This window comes from Neophocaena asiaeorientalis, unplaced genomic scaffold (assembly GCF_003031525.2).
Source record: "Neophocaena asiaeorientalis asiaeorientalis breed wild unplaced genomic scaffold, Neophocaena_asiaeorientalis_V1.1 scaffold131, whole genome shotgun sequence".
Lineage (NCBI taxonomy): Eukaryota > Metazoa > Chordata > Mammalia > Artiodactyla > Phocoenidae > Neophocaena > Neophocaena asiaeorientalis.
Genome location: NW_020173201.1, coordinates 72803 through 87124, shown reverse-complemented (window position 1 = coordinate 87124; position 14322 = coordinate 72803). Strand labels below are relative to the sequence as shown.

Sequence of the window (14322 nt, the reverse complement as noted above, 5' to 3'; positions counted from 1 at the left end):
TTACAGACAAGCAAAAGCTAAGAGAATTCAGCACCACCAAACTGGCTTTACAACAAACACTAAAGGAACTTCTCTAGGCAGGAAACACAAGAGAAGGAAAAGACGTACAATAACAAACACAAAACAATTAAGAAAATGATAATGGGAACACACATATCGATAACTACCTTAAATGTAAATGGATTAAATGCCCCAACCAAAAACATAGACTGGCTGAATGGATACAAAAACAAGACCTGTATATATGCTGTCGACAAGAGACCCACTTCAGACCTTGGAACACACACAGACTAAGAGTGAGGGGATGGAAAAAGATATTCCATACAAATGGAAATCAAAAGAAAGCTGGAGAAGCAATTCTGATGTCAGACAAAACAGACTTTAAAATAAAGACTACTACAAGAGACAAAGAAGGACAGGGCATAATGATTAAGGGATCAAGCCAAGAAAGATATAGCAATTGCAAATATTTATGCACCCAACATAGGAGCACCTCAATACATAAGGCAAATGCTGACAGCCATAAAAGGGGAAATTGACAGTAACACAATCATAGTAGGGGACTTTAACACCCCACTTTCACCAATGGACAGATCATTCAAAATGAAAATAAATAAGGAAACAAGCTTTGAATGACACACTAGACCAGATGGACTTAACTGATATTTATAGAACATTCCATCCAAAAACAACAGAATACACTTTCTTCTCAAGTGCTCATGGAACATTCTCCAGGATAGATCATATCTTGGGTCACAAATCAAGCCTTGGTAAATTTAAGAAAATTGAAATTGTATCAAGTATCTTTTCTGACAACAGTATGAGACTAGATATCAATTACAGGAAAAAAATCTGCAAAAAAATACAAACAATGGAGGCTAAACAATACATTACTAAATAACCAAGAGATCACTGAAGAAATCAAAGAGGAAATCAAAAAATACTTAGAAACAAATGACAGTGAAAACATGACAACTCAGAACCTATGGGATGCAGCAAAAGCAGTTCTAAGAGGGAAGTTTATAGCAATACAATCCTACCTCAAGAAACAACATCTCAAATAAACAACCTAACCCTACACCTAAAGCAATTAGAGAAAGAAGAAAAAAAATATCCCAAAGTTAGCAGAAGGAAAGAAATCATAAAGATCAGCTCAGAAATAAATGAGAAAGAAATGAAGGAAACAATAGCAAAGATCAATAAAACTAAAAGCGGGTTCTTTGAAAAGATAAACAAATTGATAAACCTTTAGCCAGACTCATCAAGAAAGAAAGGGAAAAGACTCAAATCAATAGAATTAGAAATGAAAAAGGAGAAGTAACAACTGACACTGCAGAAATACAAAGGATGATAGATTACTACAAGCAACACTATGCCAATAAAATGGACAACCTGGAAGAAATGGACAAATTCTTAGAAAAGTACAACCTTCCGAGACTGAGCCAGGAAGGAATAGAAAATATAAACAGACCAATCACAAACCCTGCAATTGAGACTGTGATTAAAAACCTTCCAACAAACAAAAGACCACATGGCTTCACAGGCGAATTCTATCAAACATTTAGAGAAGAGCTAACACCTATCCTTCTCTAACTCTTCCAAAATATAATAGAGGGAGGAACATTCCCAAACTCATTCTTTGAGGCCACTGTCACCTTGATACCAAAATCAGACAAAGATGTTAGAAAGAAAGAAAACTACAGGCCAATATCACTGATGAACACAGGTGCAAAAATCCTCAACAAAATACTAGCAAACAGAATCCAACAGCACATTAAAAGGAACATACACCATGATCAAGTGGGGTTTTTCCCAGGAATGCAAGGATTCTTCAATACATGCAAATCAATCAATGTGATAAACCATAATAACAAATTAAAGAATAAAAACTGTATGATCATCTCAACAGATGCAGAAAAAGCTTTTGACAAAGTTCAACACCCGTTTATGATAAAAACCCTGCAGAAAGTAGGCATAGAGGGAACTTACCTCAACATCATAAAGGCCATATATGACAAACCCACAGCCAACATCACTCTCAATGGTGAAAAACTGAAATCATTTCCTCTAAGGTCAGGAACAAGAGAAGGTTGTCCACACTCACCACTCTTATTCAACATAGTTTTGGAAGTTTTAGCCACAGCAATCAGAGAAGAAAAAGAAATAAAAGGAATCCAAATGAGAAAAGAAGAAGTAAAGCTGTCACTGTTTGTGGATGACATGATACTATACATAGAGAATCCTAAAGATGCTACCAGAAAACTACTAGAGCTAATTAATCAATGAATTTGGTAAAGTAGCAGGATACAAAATTAATGCATAGAAATATCTTGCATTCCTATACACTACTGACGAAAAATCTGAAAGAGAAATTAAGGAAATACTCCCATTTACCATTGCAACAAAAAGAATAAAACACCTAGGAATAAACCTACCTAAGGAGACAAAAGACCTGTATGCAGAAAAGTATAAGACACTGATGAAAGAAATTAAAGGTGATACAAATAGATGGAGAGATATACCATATTCTTGTACTGGAAGAATCAGCATTGTGAAAATGACTATATTACCCAAAGAAATCTACAGATTCAATGCAATCCTTATCAAACTACCAATGGCATTTTTCACAGAACTAGAACAAAAAATTTCACAATTTGTATGGAAACACAAAGGACCCCGAATAGCCAAAGCAATCTTGAGAAAGAAAAATGGAGCTGGAGGAATCAGGCTCCCTGACTTCAGACTATACTACGAAGCTACAGTAATCAAGACAGTATGGTACTGGCACAAAAACAGAAATATAGATCAATGGAACAGGATAGAAAGTCCAGAAATAAACCCACGCATATATGCTCACCTTATTTTTGATAAAGGAGCCAAGAATATACAATGGAGAAAAGACAGCCTCTTCAAAAAGTGGTGCTGGGAAAACTGGACAGCTACATGTAAAAGAATGAAATTAGAACACTCCCTAACACCAGACACAAAAATAAACTCAAATGGATTAACAACCTAAATGTAAGGCCAGACACAATAAAACTCTTAGAGGAAAACATAGGCAGCACACTCAATGACATAAATCATAGCAAGATCCTTTTTGACACACCTCCTAGAAGCAACTGACAAAGGATTAATCTTCAAAATTTACAAGAAGCTCATGCAGCTCAATATCAAAAAAACAAAGAACCCAATCCAAAAATGGGCATGAAAAACAAATACCATATGCTAACAAATATATATGGAATCTAAAAAAAAAAAATGGTTCTGAAGAACCTAGGGGCAGGACAGGAATAAATACGCAGACGTAGAGAATGGACTTGAGCACACGGCGAGTGGGAAGGGTAAGGTGGGACTAAGTGAGAGACTAGCATTTACATATATACACTACCAAATGTACAACAGATAGTAGGAAGCAGCCGCATAGCACAAGGAGATCAGCTCCGTGCTTTGTGACTGCCTAGAGGGGTGGGATAGGGAGGGTGGGAGGGAGATGCAAGAGGGAGGAGATATGTGGATATATGTATAGCTGATTCTCTTTGTTATAAAGCAGAAACTAACACACCATTGTAAAGGAATTATACTCCAATAAAGATGTTAGGGCTTCCCTGGTGGCGCAGTGGTTGAGAGTCCGCCTGCCGATGCAGGAGACACGGGTTAGTGACCCGGTCCAGGAAGATCCCACACGCGGCAGAGCGGCTGGGCCCGTGAGCCATGGCCGCTGAGCCTGCGTGTCCGGAGCCTGTGCTCCGCAACGGGAGAGGCCACAACAGTGAGAGGCGCACGTACCGCAAAAAAAAAAAAGATGTTAAAAAAAACTAAAGAAATTCTGTGTGCCCTATCTGATTCAGAATATTGTCATCCCAAGGTGAACACTGGCCTACACAGTAAAGCTAAAGCACATAATTGAATATAATGGAAGTCAAACCTTGATTGATTTTCATGGTAATTGGTTTGTATTAAAACATAACACACACTATTAAAAGTCAGGCTATCAGACAGATAAAAAAACCAACCTCAAACCTGTTAATTAAAACCAGTACTCTGTGTTTCCCTACCAATTATGTCTCCAAACACCAGGCTGGAGTTTGTTTCATTCACTTGTTGAATGTCCCACATGTTAAAAAGTAACAGTACTTTTTCCATCTTTTGTTACTATGCCGAACAAAATATGCTTTGTATTAACATTGAAATTCACTTACTGGCCTTTTGGGGAAAAGTGGTGTTCATGTCCCTAATAAATCCTGATACGTGACTTAACCACTTAGACACTGAACACTTGGGCCATTAAATTCTTAAATCTCCAGTTCAAATGTGCATTGTACAATTCATAACTTCATTGACAAACTTAGAAATCTGACCACACCCTAGAAGGGAGCAATCTAGAATGTGCCCTCGCTTTCCATTTTAGTCTTTTGTTCTCGATTCGCAAAGTTCCCTGTCCATCTAGAAGTTCTGATTATGTTTTTAAAAATGCATATATATTCACACTCTATGCAGATACAACCAGAAAATTCTACCTGTTTATCTTTTTATCCTGGGTTTTCTAATTAGCCTGACTCAGAAGTAGGGGAAATTCTAAGTGCCAAAGGTAAATATCCCAATATTTAGAAAAGTGAAGCCTTACACTTTGACAATGGTGGCTAGCTAAAACCGGTAACAGGTTAGGGTTTCTTCAGTTTGCACCCACGAATGTGTTACATGCATAATGAACTCTCACCCATCTTCTGCTATTTTTCTGTCTGGAGAATCTCAGAATTTGGAACTTCCACCAGGAGGCTGCGGGCACTGATCCATCCCTTATTTCTGCCTGTTGCTACACACTGGGACGGAAGAGCGCAGCTCACATCCTTGAGTCTTCTGATGGTACTCAGGTATTTAGCTTTCTGCAGCATAGTGTTTGCTGGCTCAAACAATTACCTCCTTTGCATTTTTCTCCTCTCTTCACTAGTGTGGCTTGTCTCCAAGCATCCTTAGAGTCTAAAATATCCAGGTATGGAAACATGATGGATGAATGAATAAAGTGTGGCATATATGTGCACAATAGAATATTACTCAACCATGAGAAAGAAGGAAATCCTGTCATTTACAACAACATGGATGAAGCTGGAGGGCATTATGCTAACTGAAATAAGCCAGACAGAGAGAGACAAACAGTGTGTGGTATCATTTATATATGGAAACTTAAAAAAAAATAAGTGGAACTCATAGAAACAGAGTCGAATAACAATGGTTGCCAGGGACTGGGGTGGTGGTAGTGAGGGAAATAGGGAGAGCCCGGTAAAAGGGTACAGACTTTCAGTTATAAGATGAGTAAGGTCTGAGGATTTAATGTAAACATGGTAACTATAGTTGATAACACTGTATTGTATAACTGAAATTTGCTAAGAAAGCAGAATTAAGTGTTTTCATAAAAATGTAAATATATGAGGTGATGGATGTATTTCTTAACTTGATGATGGGAATCTTGTCATAATGCATGCATATATTAAATCATCATGTTCTACACTTTAAATATATTGCCATTTTAAATGTCAATTATACCTCAATAAAGCTGAAAAAAAGAAACGAAAGGAATAAAATATCCAGGATTTCAAGGCAACAGCTACATACTCCTTTGTGCCATTTCTGTTCCTTCTCCAAAAAGTACATATTCACCAATTTCATCAAAAATAAAGAGTTATGTACAAAGTTGTTGCTGCAGAACTGTTTATGATGTTTAGAGACTCTAGCTGCAGCCTAAAGCCATGAGAGACAGGTTAAATAAATTATGGTATATCTATATAATGGAACATTGGGAATATAATACAACCATTGCAAATGATGCTCTAATGCTGTAAGAAAATGCTTTTGCTAACATTTTTAAATAAAAAAGGATAAATTGGGAGATGGGGACTGACATATACATACTACTATATTTGAAACAGATAATCAACAAGGACCTACTATATAGCATAGGGAATTCTGCTCAATAATCTGTAATAATCTAAATGGGAAAAGAATTTGAAAAAGAATAGATATAAGTATATGTATAACTGAATCACTTTGCTGTACACCTGAAACTAATACAACATTGTAAATCAAATACAGTCCAATAAAAAAAAGTTATCAAAATCTTATCTTAGGGTGATCCAAAATTACCTTTAGCACATTTTAAACAGTCATTTTCTCTGAGTGATGGTACTGTGAGTACTTTTTCCTGCTTTTTTCCTCCATTTTTATATTACCCAATATTTTGGGAGGCAAAGGGGGGAAAAAGGTAATTGTGGGGCTAGGAGTGTCATAGTTAATCAAATAAAACTTTTTGGTCTTTCTTATTGTAGCCCCCCCCCCTCCTTTTTAAGTAAGGAAGTCATTCTGAGGTGTCTCTGCCAGCTCAGTCATCTTGTCCTGTGGGTTAGTGGTGGACAGTGTTCTATACGGCGGTGATGACAGCTGGCGTTTACTGAATAACTGCTATGTGCCAAGCAGGAATCTAAGTTCTTTATATACATATTATCTTATTTAATCCTCACATCAACCTGGTGAGGTTGTATGATTAGCTCCATCTTACCAATACTGAAACTGAAGCACAGAGGTTAAATAAATGGCCCCAGGTCATCCAGCTGCAATTCACACTCAAGCCCTCCAGAGTTTGAATAACTACACCATTTACAAACATTAGGCTCTAGGCATTTTACTAGGACTATCATTAGTTTAGAAATATTTGGTATATGAGTTGACTCCATAAGGATTTAGCTACTTTTGTATGCTTCAAAAACATCAGAGCACCAAGGAGCACGCGAAAGGAGTCTCCCTATAGAGGCCTCATGGAAACTCCACTGAAGGACTTTCGCCATCGTCTGTCGTACAGATGGAAATGGCTACTTCAGTGAGGTGGTGATGATGTCACCTGTACCTTTTTCATCAACGTCAATCAAATACTCAAATATCTGTACCCAAGTTGCACAGCATATGAAAAAAACCACCAACTATAATAAGACTTCCAACTTAATTGTGGAGAAAAGACCAATAACATACATGGAACAATCAGCACAGGGCAAAAATAAAAACTTTTAAAATAATAATAATAAAACGTTAAGTCATGTGGCAGACTGGATAACTAGTGTAGAAGTCATGTAGAAAGAACCATCAGCTCTGAAGTATCTTAGAATCTGAAGGTACAGTATAAGAAACAATACTTGAAGATCATCTAGCTGACTCCAGCATTCCAAGAGGAGAGCTAACTTGGTTGAGGGCACCCAGTTGCTAGAGTAACCAAGAAAGCTTGAAGAAGCAGTTAAGTCTTGGAAAAGCTTTCCAAGGATAACAAGCACAGTGAGTGAGGTGATCTTTTGATTAAAAGAGTGGACAAGATTTCCTGATTTAGCAAAATCAACCTGCCACTGTTCTGATTTTTAGATTACAAGATTGTGAATAGTCCTTGCACTGAGGGATCAGATTTAAAATTTTTAAATAATCAAAAACTACTGAATTGTTTGTTTCATTCCATTCATTGCTTTTAAACATTAAGTATTTTAATGTTTATCACACTCTACCCAAAATATTAGCAAACAGAAACATACCTACTCACATATGCAATCCAGGTGCCTATCTGAGAGAAGTGATATCTGGCTGCCCTAAAACACCTCTGGTTTGGACAGTGGCAGGAGTTTGAAGTTGCAAACTGTAAGTAGGAATTAATTATTTGTCCAGCTTTGATGCTTTTATCAACCACATACTCAAATTTCATTTAAAGCATGTAAATACTCTTTGTAATAATTGCTTATGTAAAAATCTATCAGTCATCAGAAAATAGGGATGTGCTTGAGTCTAAGTAGATTTGTCTTAGATTACCTAAATATCAACTGATTGGGCAGTATTTTTTTTTGTAAAAAGATACTTGAATGCTAATAGGCAAGGTATAAAGATACTAAATTAAGCCTAGTTTTAACTAAGAGATTTTGGTAGTCAACACAGCAGATGTGGCTCAGAACATATAAAATTTATTTCAGAAATGTTTGTTCAAATTTGAGAAAAAAACATGATAGGATAATGAAAAGTCAATTTTGATGAATTCTTTTTAAAAGATAAATAAGTATGATCGCTAGACTTAAAATAACTATGGTTTTCATTAAAAAAAATACAAAACTAATACCTGACAAAGCACACAGGCATAAAGTTATACTTTCCTGTATTCTAGAATAATACTTCCTGCGGATCTGCAAGCAAAAGTTAAGGCTCAAGGTTATTTTTTCTCTGCCTTCATGCTATTGTTAAGAGAGTGTATTTTCAATTCCTCAAAAATTACTTCAAGAGGTATAATACACTCAGTTAAACACAGACCATTTAAGCTAGCAATACTATATACTCAAAGCAGTTCTCTTTCGTTATATTTTAGCTATTTACATTGTGAATTCTCATACAGTTTGTTAATGTAAATCAGAGAAATAACTAAAATGTGGCTTCAAAATAAGTAAAACAAGTTAATAAATCATTAGGAATCAATGCTAAATCCATAAAGAAAGTCATTTTCTAACAAGACTCAAAAACAAAAGTAAACAGAAATTTAGGTGTTAGATGCCTTCCTTATAACCGTAGCCAATCTGCTGTATGGGTTCAAAGTCCCCGACAAGAACTTTCAACCGAAACATTTCAGACCTACAAAATACAAGTATCAGAGTTACCGCGTCCCACAGTCGAGTTAAAATGCTTTCCAAAGTCTCAGAGACTTTAACTGAATGCAGAAAAGCTAAGAGTCTAAGTTGATAAACAGAAACAGAAAAAAGTGAAGCTGTTTGCCAAATATCAAGCTTTTACAGACGAATCCAAAGCATATCTAGCAATTTCCCTATGTGAAACAGAATAACCTGTATGCAAAAGGTGCATGTTTGAATGCAATCACTTATTAGCATGCATTCTACTTACTTTGCTTTCTGCCATTTATAAGCTTCATTAAGGAGACCCAGAAAGAGGTAACAAATTGAATTAAGTTCAGCTCTGATAAGAAAATCCTGTTGTAAACTCGAGCTACAATATGCATCTCAGAAATTCCAGCGGGGAAGGGACTCTTCACAAACTAACATATATACAAGCTTTAGATTGTGAAATAACACATTTCAGCATTCTGCACTGTACAGTACTAGTAGAAACCTCAACTCCACCTCCCCACTCCGCGAAAAAATTCACCTCCAATCTTCATTGGTCCACATAGTTCCGGCCCACATGGTATCAGTGGGTGTGACCCTCCCAACAGGTCCTCTCATTGGCTGCGAGGAAACAGCGTTTAATAGGCTGTGATTTTCCGGGGCTGTCAAACTCCACGCCTCCAGACCTCGCGCTTGCGAATAGGCCCAGGGAGCTGGCGGCTTCTCTGCGATTCAAAGGGCAAGCTGACTGCCCTGAGCGCCAACCCAGAAAGACAAGCTCTCATAAGGGAAAGGGGCGAGGAGAACAAGGGCAACTCAGGCTCTCCACCCACTGCTGCTCTACCCCTACTCCCGGACCCCACCAAATGTTGACACACGTGCATTTCCCCACCGACAAATTAGTAAGGTGGCCAGTGCATTTGCCTTCCATTGAGCCGTAACCTGAGGAGCAGCTCAGACTCCGAGTCCAATCGCCTATTCTACAGATGGAAGCAAGCAAGGGTCAGGCTTAGGCAACGATCTGTAGTGCTTGCGCCCCCTCAGAGCGGTCCGCCGACGGTGGGCGCTGGTGTGCACGACGCGCGCTTCGGTGCCTGGCCCGCCGCTCCCGGGTGCCGGACCCCGCGCTGCGCCTGCCTGGCGCCCGCGCTCCCCTCCCGGAGGGACTTACGCGGCCTGTTCTTCCTCCCCGAGTCCATCCTCCTCCGCAGCCGGCATTTCTTGGCCGGGGAGTCGTGCTGAGGGGGCGGCGGCTGTGGCTGGAGCTCTGGCTGGAGCGGGAGGCGCGGGGGCGCCGCGTCGCCGCCGCCCGGGAGGCTCCGGCTGCAGAGGCGCGGCGGCTGGATGGGCGGCGGGTGGAAGCCGTTGTGCAGCACTCCGTTCACGGCTGCAGCGCCGGCGGGAGTCCCCGGGGCACGCGAGGCCGAGCGCTCCGGCTGCCCTTCGTGGTCGCCCATGCCAGGGGCTGGTGGGGCGGCGCGCGGGGCCCGGCTCAGGCGGCCTCGCTGGAGGTCATTCTCGGGCGTCTTTATTTCCCCGGATCCTCCTTGCGGCTTCCGATTCAACAGCCGCAGAGCCGGCGCCGAGGGATGGCGAGCCGGGCGCTCCTCCCCTCCTCCCGCCGGCGCCCCAACCTCCTCCACGCCCTGCCCCCCGCGCGCCGGCCCCCCGGCGCCGGCCTGGAGCATGCCCACTCCCGGCGCGGAATCGGGGATACCAGCGCACCCCCGGCCGGGGCCCCGGCAGCCCGCCTTCCCCGGATCCCCCAGCCGCGCGACTTCAAACGCGGCTTCCTCGCCTCCCAGACCTGTCCCCGCTACTGAGCATGCCCAGTCCTGCCCGCCACCGCCGCCGCCACCGCCGAGCTTCAACATGGGGACTGAAGTTCTCTGGCTTTGCAAAGGAGAGATGGGCGGGCTGGGCTTTGTATGGCGGAGCGAGCCGAGAGGGGACCGGGCGAGGCCGGCGCGAGAGGAGCGAGCAGCTTCGGGAGGAATGTGCGGGGAAGACAAATATCTGTAGAGGTTTGGGTTTGCTAATCCTGTCCCCAGTGAGCTAGATACCTTTGCAAGGTCATTCACGTCGTACCCTCCTCCCCGAAACCTTTGTGAGTGTGTGTGTGTGTGTTTAGTGAAGTGACCAAACTACTCACAGGCCTGGGGAAGGAGAACGATTATTTATAGAAAGATAGGCGGATTTGGAGAGGGAGAAGCGTGTAATTTCTTTGCTGGCACACACAGACACCATGTGGCCTCGTGGAGTTGTCTTTTGCAGGGAGGAAACCTAGGAATTCAGTGTAAGGACAGTGAAGGTCACAGATGTAGGCGGGATTAACCGGTGCTGGAAGAGACCAAGTAAACAGAAGCAGTCCCAAGCTATAAAAAGCACTTTCCTCACCCAGAAAGGACGTTTAAGAGACAATGTCACTCTATTTATAGAGTAAGGAGTTGCCTGTGTTTTAAGAAGGGAAGGCAGCATCGCAGGGTAGACAACCCCATAGGCTCCGGAGTCAGAGCTGGGTTCAAATTCCAACTCAGCCCCTGATCAAACCAAGAGAAAGTCATTGCTCAAGTTAACACACCTGGCGACAGGGGACAGGACTGGAGACGCTCAGTAGGCAGGACAAATTTGGGTGGTGAGGACCTTCCTAAAGCTGTGTAATCCCGTGAGGCCTCAGCTTTTGAATCTAACTAGGAGCTGTCATGAGAAATCTATCTGAAAGTACCTGGTACAGTCCTGGCACACAGTTAAACGCCCACAAGAGGTGGTTATCCTTATTACACCGTTATTATTAGCAGATCACCCTTCACTTCCAACAAGGGGAACAAACCATACTCACAGCCATATTTACTGTGTAACTTATTGTGTGTGATGTTCTCCATCATCTGTATTTACTTAATCTACAGAGGAGTCAGAGGCCTCGGTGCATTCAGCAGCAGCCAGGGCTCGCACCTTGATCGGAATTCCTTCCAGCAGAGCCTGACCTAGAATCAGAGCTTTAGAACCCATGACCACTTGAGTGCTTTGGTCCATTCACACATTTTTTCAGATAAGGAAACGAGCCACAGAGGGATGGCTGAGGTTAGTAAGAACAAAGCTAAGAATAAACCTTAATTCTCCTATCTGCTTCCCTGACCTTATTATACTTTTGAAGACATGGAGAAAAAACCTAGGTGATCTGGCCCCTGTCTACCTCCCCTGCCTCGTCTTGATCTCCTGATGGTCCCTCTACAGAGAAGCCTTTCAGTTCCTCAAACACACGAATATCCCTTTGCATCTGCTGTTTCCGTTGCCTGTTCCCAGACCTCTTTGTCTACTAGATTCCAACTCAATCCTCAGATCTCTGCTTCAACTGCTTATATTTAAAGAAATCTTCCCTGACCCTTAGGACAAGATAAGGGCTCTCTCCTCCTACACTTGACCTTCATGACTCTATCAGTCTGCAATGCTACAATGGGGGTAATCATAGAACATCACTGAGTTGTTACACTGACGAAATGAATATATATGTAAAGTGTCCAGCACATCATAGGTGCTATGAAAAAGTTAGATATTATTTGATTGTCTCCCTCCACTACACTGTAATCTCCATTAAGGCAGATGACTCTCATTCATCATTGTATCCCTAGGAAGCTCTTGGTAATCATTTGTGACTGAATAAATGACTTTGGTAATATTTCACCCAGGGTGTCTCTCACTTTCTACTGTAAATTTGCTAAAAAAGACAGAACAACAACTAAAACCTCCATTGTTACACCTAAATATTCAAACATAAAGTTTTCAAATTCCTACATAATTTAAGCTGAGTAGTTTAGGAAGCACTTTACATCAGAAATGCAAATAGAAGATTTAGCAATGCAGTATCTCCAAGGACATATTCTCTCCAGCTTGGTTCCCAGGCATGGTGAGGAAGGCCTGAGCCAGGTGGCTCAGACCCAGGTAGGGCAGAAGTACTGGTTTGGGGACAGAAAGTCCTCCACCTGCTTCCTTTCTCTCATCATCGTCAGGCTGGTGCCCTGGATCAGTTACACCCTGCATGTGGTAGAGAGGAAGCCAGGAGGCATCTCACAGGTATATGGGGGCGGGGGGGCAGGGCGGTTTCAGAGGTGTAATTTTGAGGCATGAGCTATCATGTGCTCTAGCAGGGGAGTTGAACAGATAATATTTGGAAGAGAGGGAGGGAGGAGAGTGCCACAAGGCACTCTCTCCCTCTGTTCATTTTTTTATTTACTAATCATTTATTAAAGCATGTACTATATTGTAGGCAGTAAAACAAATGCAGGGAGTACAAAGCCAAAATAAATGTCTTCGTTGTCCTCTAGGGGCTTACAATTCAGAGAGAGGGAGAGGAAAGTCAATGTTCTCCATCATAAGAATAACCTAGGGAGCTTTTTCCTTTTAAACTTGCTGTTGAAAATAACATACATACAGAAATGTACACATACCCTAAGGGTAAAGCTCAGTGAATTTTGCACAAATGAACACCCTGTGTAGCCAGCACCTGATCAACAAACAGGACACGACCAGTAACCTAGGAGAATTTTTAAGAGCCAGTTTTGGGCCGAGGTTCATAGACCTTCAGTAGGTTTGGAGCACAGGAGTCTGCATGGTGATGATGGTGATGATGATGATGATAAGTATTTTTTAAATTAAATAAACAAAACAGTAACTTTTTTCAAAACAGGATTAAAAAAAAATGCAGATGGTCCTTCCTTGGAGCAACAATGAATGAAACAAAGTACGTCACCAATGCCATGGAAGGGAATTCCAGGGGACCCCAGAGAGTGAGCAATGATGGAATAGGAAGACAGAGGAGGAAGATGGTGCTGAGATGGATGTTAAGACATGCTTCAGAGAGGAAATGACCCGTAAACTGAATTTTGAACAATAATGGGATTTCATCATGGAAGGTGGAAGGAATTCCATTCAGAACTGAGGGAGTGGAGACTCTGCAGGTGTTTTGAAACCATCTGGCATGTTTGGGAACCTGCCAGGAGTTCAACAAGGCTGAAACACAACCTACGAAGGGAGGAGGTAAGTGATGGACAAAAAGGTTAGATGGGGTCCAAATCTCAGATGGCTTTCTGCACCATAGGAAACAATTTGGACTTTCTCCTGAAGGCCATGAGAAACCATGAAAGAGTTTTAGGTTGTGGAAAAACTACTAGATTTGCATCCTGGAAGGACCTCTGGCAGCAGTCTGGAGAATAAAATAGGGGAGGAAGTTCCTAGCTGGAAAGCCTAGATAGAAGACTACTGGAAACAACCAGGAAAGAGGTGAGAAGGGACTGAGTGAAGGACCATTCAGAATGAGATCATCAGGTGGATTTAAAAATTATTTAAAGAATCTATAGGATTTAGTGGCGAATTGCAGGGTGAGGGAGAGGTAAGCCTAGGATAATTTCTGTGTTTCTAGTTAGGGCAACTGGGAATGTGGTGGTTTCAGCATGCAAAGATAAAATACGCAGAAAAGGAGCAAGATCTTCTACCTATATTCTCTCTGGGTTTTATACTTTAAGAAGGGTGAGCCTTTAAAAATACAGATCTGATCATGACATTCTTGTACTTAAACTTACATTGATATGTGAGCCATATCAATATTTGCCTATCTCAGTCTAACTCAACCCTTCCTCCCCTCCCCTCCCCTCCCCCTTCCTTCCTTCCTCCCTCTCTCCCTCTCCCTCCCTCCCTCCCATTA

The 14322-nt window shown here is 41.5% G+C and overlaps 1 protein-coding gene across 6 annotated transcripts in view; it reads right to left on the bottom strand.

Annotated features, from left to right (window-relative positions):
* PANK1 (pantothenate kinase 1) overlaps positions 1 to 14322 on the bottom strand; it is a 108504-nt gene that overhangs the window by 55348 nt on the left and 38834 nt on the right. The window contains exon 1 of one of the 6 annotated variants that reach the window (XM_024744848.1): positions 9796 to 10498. The exons of 4 other annotated variants lie outside the window; for them this stretch is intronic. In XM_024744848.1, the coding sequence (XP_024600616.1) occupies positions 9796 to 10498 (703 nt within the window). Of the gene's footprint in view, positions 1 to 9795; positions 10499 to 14322 lie in introns of those variants that run through there. One more of the 6 variants, XM_024744853.1, reaches the window with a different exon arrangement.